General features: G+C 34.2%; 1 protein-coding gene and 1 long non-coding RNA gene across 4 annotated transcripts; one reads left to right on the top strand and one right to left on the bottom strand.

Moving 5' to 3' along the window:
* Positions 1-7,584: 7,584 nt before the first annotated feature.
* Positions 7,585-9,318, top strand: LOC105139819 (uncharacterized). Its single transcript, XR_845052.1, has 2 exons — positions 7,585-7,666; positions 8,548-9,318. It is a non-coding gene; the product is annotated as an uncharacterized LOC105139819 (long non-coding RNA).
* Positions 9,319-9,446: 128 nt separating this feature from the next.
* Positions 9,447-11,731, bottom strand: LOC105139820 (uncharacterized). Of its 3 annotated transcripts, none has more exons than XM_011046430.1 (3): positions 11,245-11,731; positions 9,842-11,146; positions 9,447-9,701 (listed from the first exon to the last, which is right to left on the bottom strand). In XM_011046430.1, the coding sequence occupies exons 1-2, from the start codon at positions 11,495-11,497 to the stop codon at positions 9,846-9,848; spliced, it is 1,554 nt and encodes a 517-aa protein (XP_011044732.1). In that variant the 5' UTR covers positions 11,498-11,731; the 3' UTR covers positions 9,447-9,701; positions 9,842-9,845. The 3 variants fall into 3 exon arrangements, with proteins under 3 accessions (XP_011044732.1, XP_011044731.1, XP_011044730.1); XM_011046429.1 differs by having other exon boundaries at positions 9,447-9,700; positions 9,828-11,146; XM_011046428.1 differs by having other exon boundaries at positions 9,447-11,146.
* Between the last annotated feature and the right edge of the window lie 109 nt (positions 11,732-11,840).

Raw genomic sequence — 11,840 nt, forward strand, 5'->3', positions numbered from 1 at the left:
TTATAGAGGTCCACTTGAAATTGACCGACTTAATATTTATCCCAATTCAAGTGAGAGAAAAAAAACCCAGTCAAAAATTAAAAATTAGTTAAGAAGATGTTATTTTGATTTTAAAAAATTAATTGGAGTTGATTCTTCTAATTTGTGATAAGAAATATATTTTTATAACTCGTTATAAGATGTAAATTTTAAAATTTTGATATAAATTTTAATTTTTTTTAAAAAAAAGAGAGAGATGAATTTGAAATTGAGAGGAGTAGGTGAAGTTATGTGCATGCCATCTATGTATCAATTTGGTATATCTCTATTTGTAGCTACTAGTTAAATAGGATTTGATTCCTAAAATTGTTTATTTAATCTCTATTAATTATTTGCTCCTCGCTTCTTTTTTTTCTTTTTAGTTTATGAAGGTGGATATTAAAATAAAGGAATATTAAGGGTGCTATTGATTTGTGATCCTTGATGATTTTATAATTGCTTTTCACATTTAATATGTAATTCTTGATGCAATATTGTGTATAATTTTAATTCTTTTTATCTTCATTTAACAAATTAATTTATTTCTCAAAAATATATGTAGATGCTAACAAATTATATTTTAATTCGAGTTATGGATAATATTGATTTTAAGCTAGCTGGGCATGGATAAAGTTTATAGCTCACGATGATCAAAGTATTATTCTAATTAATTTGACAATTAGACATGTGGAGCACAATTAGTCCATCATTTCATAGTTTTTTAAATATATTTTTTCTTCATTATTATCTTTATTTGATGATCATTTCCAATATTAATTATGTTAATTATTATTATTTTCATAGGAAATCGATTCTCATATTAATTATAATTCATAAACAAAATCACCACAATACCAATATTTTCAATCATGATTGAACTCAAGTGGTTCCAAAACTGTTGTGCACCTAACCAGAGCACAGACATTATTAAAAACATAAAAAGATTCTTAAAACCACGATTTCAAATTAATCAAACATATCCGGAACAACATCCATGAAAACCATGCTCAAATCTCTTTCTAGTTGAGTTTTTTTCTTTGAATTTGAATCCAGGATGGTCTGCTCAGATAATCAAGGGCAGTAATAACTTGCCCGATTTGAGCTCCATGCATGCCCTTTACTTGTTCAAAGCCATCACATGCAAGCAAGGGGGTGGGGTGGCGTGGTGTGTATTGGAATTTGACTGTTCATAATCGAAGAACGTGCTGGAAGTTCTATCCTTTAGTTCTGAGATGACGAACCGGATAGATATAAAGATTCTATTAACGTAAGGAACTTGTACAAGGTTTGAGGTGGTGTTGAACATGTTTTCAATTTGGACTTCTATTTTACTAGAAAAATAAAGAGGTCAAGCTTTCCATTCGCCCGACAAACCAGAACCTTTGATAGCCATTTTTGTTTTATTTGTTGGTTCACGAAATCCCAATGCATTTTAACTTTGATAACTGGTTTTAAGACAACCAACCATGTGGGTTTGGACTCATGATTAAGGAATCAATTTCATTATATTGGCCAAACATAATCTTCTTCTTTTTTATGCAGTCAAGTTTGCAAAAATATGAGGTCCCGAGCAGTTATACGAGGATCTATTTTAAAAAAATTATGTATTTTTTGGTTCCACTAAATCAAAATAATGATTTAAAATAAAAATAACAAGATTTCTAATCTATTTCTTGGATATTCTAATTTTGTTTCCTAGGCATTAAAAGGTGACTACATGATCACAATACACGCCATTTAATCTCTTTTTTCTTCAATTAAGTTGTCGATGTAAGATTATTAATTAGATCCTTCCATTAGCTTCAAAGAATAAGAATTTATTAATATTTTCCTAGTCACGAGATACAACACACTATGTTTTAAGGAGCTTGATCATTCAGTACGTATAAAAGAGGGGGAGAAAGCACTTAAGTTCATGAGATTACTTTACAATCTTATTAGTTTAAACTAAATGAGGGATGTGATTGAAAATTAAATGATAAATTGGGTATCAAATCAAGATCATTTTCATCCCATTATACAGATGATCAATACCGATCTCAACACGATTTGAAATATTGATCCAAGACTACTTTGCATGCATGAAACAGGCACCTTAATCATTGTTTTTAATTATTAATTATCAGGTAAAAAAAACCCTAGTGAAATGACTATCGTTTTCAATTTCATGATAAAAGAGTGACATGAGGTTCAAAACCAAGGTTGAGAGGGATAGGAGAATCCTCCACGACAAGAAAGGGACTGCCATTAACATCAAGTTAACAGTAGGAGGCATGAGTGTAATTACAGGAAATGCGAGGGTTGATTTGCAGATTCTCAAAAGATTAAAGGACTACTTTGTATATATTTGATGTGGACTTGACCGAAACTGAAGAAACAAGACAAGGAGTGGTGGGGTGGGGTGGGTCACTGAGACTGATGGCTGAATTGCAAATGTGAAAAGTGAGCAATTTGTGTAATGGACCCCCTTCTGATCTTGATCGTGATAGATTCGATTGCCAAGTCTCAGCCATTGATTTCTGCTGGCCATCATCTGTGATGGGGTGTTTTCATGATTTATAATTCTCACTCCTGGTTGCTTTCTTGCCACCTAAATAAATAAAATAGCATTTGCCTGCCAAGAAGTAGTTTTCACATTCCTAATTTTTTTAATTTTCACTTTATATATGTTTTTTTTTTTTTATTGGTGTAGTTGGCTCAAGTTATGAAATAAGAGGCTTAACCTGAGTATATATTTTATTTTAAAAAAAAACCAAAAAAAGTATTATTTTAATTAATTGAAAATAAAAAAACAAAGTTAACATACTGAGGATATGCCGATTAGATCAGAGAATAATTTAGCTAGATTTTATTTTGGTGATGACATGAACATTCTTTTTCACAATTTATTTTGATGGTGACATTAGCATTCTTTTTCATCATAATTGTCAAACCATATTCAAAATCGAACTTTTATAATAATAATAATAATAATAAAATTTTAAATGATATAACTTAATAGCTCAAGTTATAAATTTATTTTTTAAAATAATTAAAAATTTGCTGCTATTCCACCTTCAAGACAATCCTAACTATAAAGTATGATATTTAAAAATTTAGCTTTCATTTTACAGCGAATCACTTTATAATGGTTATGAAATGTTTTCATTTAAAAAAATAATATATTTTAAATGATAGGTATTTTCTTATTTAAAACTTCTATAATTAACAAAATAATTCTTTAAATATATCTTTATCATTGGGTATATAAAAAAAATCAAGAACTTAATTTTAGATGTGCTAACCAATATCATAACTTTAAATTTTACGAATCTTAAAATCATTAAAAATTTAAATAGAAAATATAAAAATAATCAAATTAGATATAAACTGTTCTTAGTTTGTGTGTATATATATATAATAATAATAATAATAATAATAGTGGTCAGGGGCGATTAGAAAATGGAAGTGACGTACGCGCGTGGACTAGAAGAAAGAAAGTACACTTGTATTAATTACTGTAATTTATCCCCCACTTTATTTCAGCTTGAGAATTTAAGAGCTACTCCAAAATGATGCTACGATCCCTCCATTGATCAACTTGATAGAGCATTGGGCAATGGTGGCCTGTACAGCCCCATGTGTTCCAAGGCCACCATGGAGGCTTAGCTTTTCCATACTTACGAAGGTTTAGGAACATGATTGAATCCTCATTTAACTTTATTTTCTTATTTTTTTTGCTAATTTTTTTTTATATATTTTCAGATTCTTTTATATCTTGATTTTTAAAATAATTTTCTAATTTCTAGAAGGGTAAAAGAAGAGAGTCAACAAAGCTTGCCTCCAAGCCAATTATGATCTCTTGTCATAGAGTTAGGTTGGTGTTAGGAAGTTATTAATTATTATTGCTTTAGAAGGAACTCTAATCATATTTAACCTAACCATACTCGCCACGTGCAACCAGTACACATCAATTCTACTATAGAATTAAAAAAAAAAATAATTAGATGGGCATCACTCTCATATTTCATTTGTCCCTTTCCCTTGAAAGCATACCTGGCACACTGCTAACATGCTCTCCAGATATTAGGAAGATGAAGTAATCAATGATCAATGCAGGATAGCTTCAAGAACAGGTTTGTTTTTGTGGTTTAATTTACCTTTTTTAATTATATTGTACTTGAAAATAATATTAATTTTTTTTTTAAATATTTTTCACGTAAAATAATAATTTACAAATGCACTTTGCGCTGTATTATTATCAAATATATAACTACAAATACTTAAAACAAACTTTGAGAGAATGTAACTTAACTAATCAGTTTTTAGATTTGTTTTTTATAAGTTATCGGTTTAAGTTTTACAAATTTCAAGACCATTAAAGATTTATATGGTTATTAATTTAGGATCTATAAAATTAATCAAGATATATACAAGTTAGCCCCAATACTTACATTAATTACAAAAAAAACTTAAAAGTAGCAAATCTCTAACATCTCATATTGTTGATTGATTTGTTCTAACATGCAAATGTGTCATAAAAATAGTCTATTGTATGAATTGGTTTCATGAGTGCTTGTATGTGCTAAGTTTTGAGTTTGAATTACACTTGAATTTTGTTTTATTTATTTTTTACGGAAATAAGATAAAAACATATGAAAATCAAGGCATGATTTTTTTTATATAAAAAGAAAAATAAGAAATCATGAGCAACAGAGAGAAGCACAAGCTTGGGTGGTTTGAACAGCTTTATTTTCAACATGGAATGTCAAGTTTCAGACCAAAGATTTTGCTGCTTTGCTTGAATGAAAATTCTTTGACCTTGTACAAAATCCGAATAAGACTCGGGCAACACTCGGATAGTTTCTATTTTCAAAACACGATTTTGACCTTATACAGCCCCCGTGTGTGGCTGTATATATATATATATATATATATATACATTTGCTATTTTAATGTTGGAAATTGATGTTGACTGGAAACTTGCAGACCACACAAGATGTTCCGAGGGCTGCATGACACGAGTAATTCTAAAAATGATTGTCCTTGGGACTCGAGAATTCAAAAAATGGCCGAGAATGAGTCATTAGCCATATATATTCCACATGGCTGCGTGCGAGGTGGTGCGTGATTTGCTTGTCTTGTAGATTGGAGCTTTGTGGTCAGCAATTTCTTTTTTTTGGGGGGTGTTTTGCAGAGTTTTTAGCCCCACGTCCATGAAATTGCTGAACATTTCTTGAACATTGGGTCAAAGCTTAAGAACCTCTTGATCACGTCAGTTTTTCCAGCTCCTGCATTCAAGTTACCAGATGGATGGAAAGCTTATCAGTCAGGACAAACCAGGAAAAAAATCAAGCTGCACATTCTTGGCATATTCTGTCAATAATACAATACAGTATACTTGACCATTTCCAAAATATACACCATGATACTATACCTCACCAAATTGTTAGCCTCAAAATTTCTTCCGTATCCCTCATGTTGACTTCCTATTCTTCTTCTTACTGTACAATGAACTGTTCACTATTCTTCAGATTTCTTCCGAGTCCGGGTAAATCTAATTCCTCGGAGTTCCATTAGCTTTCTGCTCTTCTAGAATGATATTTATATATAAACCCTCACCAAGTATGGCAACATAAATATAGAGATGAATGAAAGCTTAAGCTGGTGATGCTGAGAGTAGAAAATCTGGCTGTGATCTCTGGAGCAGTATCCCACAAAAGGGACACAAGGGTTTCGTGGGGATTTCTTTGACAGAAGATTCTGTCAAATACTTGAAATCTGAAGGATAACCAGGCATTGTAAAGGAGTCTCAGGTGGCAATTTGGAAGCCCGTCTGCAACAACACTAGCAAGACCATGGAGGGATAGCTGGGCAAACCTGCATGGAAACAGCACACCTTGCCATTTTGTGGTTCTGGACAGTTTTGTCAGTGGTGTTAGAGCATTAATTGGCAATATGCAGGTTCTGGAGAATCAAAAGGAACTGACTCTGTGCAATAGATTCATTGCTCTAGAACTCCATTTTCACTCGACTGAAGCCTGTATTGAGCAAAAAACTACATGATAAGAGAATAACACGACTCTAATATTATAAACAAAAGCACACAGTTTGCAGACAGAAACTTGAATCATTATAACAAAGCTCGGGGTTTCAGCTAGGCCATCCACTGCATGCAAGCAAGCAGCTTCTTAGGAAATTCATATCTTCCAAACAGAAAATAAGTGTACATTAGGCAAGATATGCTTTATTAGAAAATAATATAAATTATATTTTGAAATTTTATTTAATAGCTTAAGTTATTGGATCAAGATGAGTTTTTGATATGGTATCAGAGTCTTGATAATTAACCGGTCACGAGTTCAAATCTTACTATTTTTATTTATTTGATAAAAAATAAGTATAAAGTAATGTGGGTCTATTCACGTTTCAAGTTTAAAGAGTTTTCACTTAAGGGAGTGTATTAAAGAATAATATAAATCATATCTTGAGACCTTACCTAATAATTTAAATTATTAGATTGAGATGATTCTTTGACGTGTTAAACAACCTATAATGTAATAACTAATTCCTAACTTGTAAGAATGTTCAGAAATCTCCCTATATAAATGCATGATATCAGCAATAATAATGTATTCTAGCAATTCAATCTCTCTTTCATCTTTTTATAGTATCAAAACAGGACTAAGATCTTTTCTCATTGCCGCACTCTAATCACGTTGATGTACCATTGGCAAGAAAATTGCTGATCCTGGCACACCAAAACCAGAGATTTTCACAAACTTTTTAAAGGCAAATCTTTCAAATTTTTATTATACTCATCATTAAAATCATCTGGGTTTGATTTTTATTTTAAAATTCTTGAATGGAGAAAATTATTTTACTTGTAAAAAGTATACTCTGGCTTTAAATTTCATAAACAAACTAGGTTTTGTTAATGGCTAAATCAAATCCCCTTCAGAATAAGCTGAACATGAAGGTTATGTAGCTCAATAACCAGGCTCAATAAAAAAAAAATTCATTGGTAATGTTGTTTTAACATGATAGTGAGGGAAAAAAACATCCCCTGCTGTTTAGGCGAGGTCCAAACGACAGGGTGATTTCCTAACCTCTTGAAAAAGGAATGTTCTTTCAGAGCGTACAAAGTTTTCACAAATTATCTCACTTTATTAGCTGACATATCAAAGGAAAAGGAATATTTTTTCTAGATACCCACCCCTACGCCAACAACTCTTGTTCTCGGTAGATCTACGCAGCTAGTTGTTATTTTCAATGGCTAGAAAGATAATTCCCAATGCCAACCTCACTTCTCATCAAATTCCTTTAAAAAATCACATGGTCTCAGTTATTAGGGTATATAAACACCTCAGAACCTTTAAAAAATCACATGGTCTCAGTTATTAGGGTATATAAATACCTCAAAACCTCCCACACAACATGCATTAAAAAATACAGAGACACCACTTCTTACTCTAAATTTTCCCTCCTCTGCTCATTACTCTCCCATTATGCTAGTTTAAGGGTCCCTTGATCTTACAGGCAGGTGCGACAGAGAAATCAAACCAAATCTTTTTCAACCATGAAAGTCCAACATTCAAGTCCAAACATCTCAGTCCATTTGCAGCCGTGGAAAGCCCAAGATCCATTTTGATGTTTCAGTGACTCATCGGTACAAAATGCTATTTTCCTGACATGATTTTATTGGTTATCAGTTTAATGAGATTCCATGTAGTGAGCAAGCAGTTTATATGGAAATTGGTTTGATAAAAAGTATTGTTTCCATGATGAGGTGGTGGGTCTTAACCAGTTCCTCTTTCCCATGGATTTTCACTGCCTTGTGTCGTTAGAAATTCTATTTTTCTCATTACATTCTGCTTGATGAACATACTTTGCGTGCAGCCATGTCTGGCTTTCCAAATTTCTAGCGAATTCTCTCTCTGGACGTTAACACGAGCTAGCTAAATGGAATCCGAAACTGCTGCACAGCTGACTTAGCTGAGTTTACAGATGTTGGATTTGCTGGCCTATCAAGGTCATTAAACTCCGCTCATTAAACAAAACGTTCTGCAATCTTGCTTCTCGTTGATATTGAACTTCCCCACTCCATGCTTGTGCCCCATCTGACCAAGTTTGGGCTCCGACTTGCATTTACCTTTATGAGCAGAGGAACACTTTCTTGCTGAAAGTGATGTTCACGATGAGTTTTAAGGACTCATTATCTATGCTGTGCATAAATCTGCTATAACCTTGTTTACCATGCTGCCTACGAAAAAAAAAAAAGGATCAGCTAGCTACATTGATCCCCTTTATTAATATGATTGCCTATAATGAGATTTTTTTTTGCTGCATATCATAACGTCGTCATAGATTTTTTTGTTGTTACAGTGAATATTATATGTTTGTAACGAAAATGTGATGGAATGATTAACCCTAATTTAGATAGTGAATATAAATAGACATTGTATTTTATATTTGGTTTCTAACTTCCCTTTCTTGACCTTCGGGCTCGAACCTTTCTTTTTAACCAACGGATATATTTGATTTATAAAGGACAAAAACAGGAGCCAAGCACAGCTACAAACCAAAATAAGAGGAAGGGAACAAGCCTACTACAAGATACAGGCAACTGTAGTTCTGGATTACTGCAACTAGAATGATAGATAAGAGTTTTCAATTGCACATGTACAGATCAATATGTTGCTTTCTACATCTGATATTCTTGTCCACTGACATCTTCCATCCATGCTCTATTTAGTGAGTCTGCAGATGTTGGACTTCTGGCCTATCCAGATCATTTTATTCCGCTCTTCACGCAAAAGGTTCTGCAATCTCACTTCTCGATTTATGTTGGACTTCTTAAATTGTGCCCATCTGAGCCAGTCAGTCTCCCAAGCTGTATTAATTTGTGAGCAGTAGAAAACATGATGATGACGTTAAAAAGATTATGATCACAGAGTTGAAGATCAGCAAATCAGGACTTACTGCTATGGCAGTGCCGAGCAGAGGTTAAACTATGGCCACACATTTGGATAAACAGCTCCAGAATTTGTGATGACAGTTATGACTCCGTGGACTGAAGATTCACATCCAGAATACAAGGCTTTACCATCAGGGTGGGTATTGAATGCATGGTAAGCTGGGGAGATGGCAGAGTATATGTCACAGGAGTATCTAGTATAATCTGCTATAACCTTGTCAGAAAGGAGGCCAACTTTGCTACATAATTTGAGGTCATGATGCCTTTCTGCAAAATGAACTGGATCAACCAACTTCTTTGAGTCCCTTGATGTATGTTAGTCTGTACGGATCAGAAGTCAATACTGCAGGTATATAGATAGTAGCTTTCAAATGAGAGACCTGTTAAGGCATACCAATAGAGCATAGAGGAAAAGCAGGCAAGGTCAATAGAACTAATATAGCAGTTAGCGATATAGTTCAAGATTTCAGAATACAGAAATTCAAGGCATTCTATTTGATCACGTTTTGCGTTCAACGAGAGCCCTAACAAAAAAACATCAACATGAATACAATTTCATGAAGGTTAGAACTGCTACAATGATTGCTACAATGGCTCACCAGAAAAAAAATATACAAAATTGAAATCCATTTGAACAATATTTATAGGTTTGAACAAATCTTATTGTAGAGGAAACTTCCTACACTTTGCTCCTTTCTTTTCCAACCAAAGCGCATCCTCTGCTTCCTGAGATCAGCAAGAACTCTTTACTTCAAAATTGGTTGGAGATAACTTAAGGAAAGCCTTTTTCCTTCCCAATAAAAATGGTAGTGCGACTGAGTGTGCTGACATGATAAAAAAAAAAGTGCCATACCTGAAGGCACTTGCATGCTCATCCAACCTTCATCATTCGTTCCGATTGTCCTTTGGGAACAGGTTTTTTCTTTTGCTTCTGATTTAGAAATCTATCATCTGAGACACTCAAGAGCTTATTGATGGACATCCCTTCCCCTATAGTCAACTTCTTTACTTCATACCTATGTTTAATCCTCTCATCAAGGTTGTAACCAAGAAATGCAGGAAAAGACAAAAGCTCTCTGACTTCACGACCCATTTCTTCAATCAAGAATTCCAACTTCTCCTCCAAAGCACCACATTTGTACTGTAGAATCTGAGGGTGCTTCTTGCTCATGGCAAGAATATCTGCATAAGTAAGACCATAGCTCAAGAATAGCCCAATCACATTTTGCAAATTCTCACAGCTTGTCCTTGATGCAGCTCCCATTGCCGCAGCCAATTCCTTGGTTCCATTTTCATACCCTATCTTCACCAAAACAACAAGTTTATGCACGAGGTTATCTTCAAAGGACAGGCCAAGAAATACAGGGGCTTTAGTCAAGAACTTGAATATCTCGTTAGAACTCAACCCACATTGCTTGAGAAACTCTATTCTCGGACGCAACTTCCTCTCCTTGCTGGCACTAACCACATTTGGAAACACAGAAAAAATCTTGAATATTTGTGGATCAGTTAGGCCAGCAAAAGATCTCAACAACTCAACATGGCCCCCCGTATGCTTCACACTGTAACTTAAAATGGCAGGGAGTTTATGCAACACAATCCCCGTGGCATCCTCATCTCCACCACTAATCTCCTTAAGCAACTCTACTCTAGGAATCAACTGAGTATCCAAATCAAAATTCAGTATCATTGGCCGCCTAACGATTATGTCAACCCCACCAAAACGACTCAAGTAAGTAACAGTCTTCTCAATTTCTTCAATAGACTTAAGGCTCAAAGCCTTGGTCAAATTCACATTGTTGAGAACATGAACAATCTTTTCTTGAGGAATTCCACGTTTAATCAACAGCTTAACCTTTTCATCAAAACCAGCCAAGAACCTTGGCACAGTGGCAATCAAAAGGCGCCTAAGTTGTGCTGGCTCGACCTTTCCTTCTAAATCATTAAGCACAAAATGTATCAATGGATCAATTTCCTTCGCTGTTAAAACATCCGGAGACTTATCAATCAAGTGATATAGTTCAACGCCTTTGATTCCAACAGACTCTAAGAGTAAAACATGGGCTCGTATGGAGTCAAAAGATGCAGACTTTAGAGCTGGGTTCTGCTCTAACAGCAACCCAGTTTCTTTCTCATTGAAACCCATTTCTGAAAAGAACGAATAAATCAAACCTGAAACAAAAAGAAACAATAAGCTACATGGAAATGTGTAACTAAGCATTATGCATAACATGTTTGACAAAAGGTCTCTGAGAGTGAAAACTGCTCACTAAATTCACTCTGCAAAATCGAAGGCAATTCCAGACAGCTGCTCTGGACTAGAAGGTGTTTAGTCAGTGGAAAACCCACAGGGGCTAAGAATCTTGAACCTTTAGCAAAGTTTGCTAGAGTCAACATTCCATGGGGAGAGAAAGTTGTGAATGGAGTAGCTAAAGATTTAAGCTTTATTGGTGATGGGTTTGTTACTTGCAAGAGAAAGGAAGAGTTTGAAGAAGAAAATAAAGGGTTTGCTGTTGCAAGCATGGTTGTTTTTGTTCAGGTATTCTCCCTCTCTAGATGAGCTTGCACCTATAGAAGTTGAAGGCTCTGTCGCTTTGACAGTGGACTCACTGTATCGCTGGTGTTCCAGCTTTCAAATAAAGGATATTGCGAGTGGTCTTTCCTCTTTGCGCTTATCTACTAGTACTAGCATGACTTGTAACCAGCAACATGATGTGTTGGCCTAAATGCTAGATTTTTTTTAAATGCGAACGCCGGTTTATCTACGCGAGCAAAACTGTGTTTCAAGCTAAAAAGTTGCGCTTTTTGACTCAAACATAGTTTGAAACACAGCAAACCCGCGAAGACAAACAATATTTTAACAAGT

Source organism: Populus euphratica, unplaced genomic scaffold (genome assembly GCF_000495115.2).
Source record: "Populus euphratica unplaced genomic scaffold, PopEup_1.0 scaffold97.1, whole genome shotgun sequence".
NCBI classification, from domain to species: Eukaryota; Viridiplantae; Streptophyta; class Magnoliopsida; order Malpighiales; family Salicaceae; genus Populus; species Populus euphratica.

What these genes read in the sequence shown, in the direction of transcription:
- LOC105139820 (XM_011046430.1), bottom strand. Translation starts at nt 11,497, where the DNA reads ATGCTTGCAACAGCAAACCCTTTATTTTCTTCTTCAAACTCTTCCTTT. An exon ending in GATTTTGCAGAGTGAATTTA is followed by an intron (nt 11,147 to 11,244) that starts GTGAGCAGTTTT and finishes TTTTTGTTTCAG; the next exon opens with GTTTGATTTATTCGTTCTTT.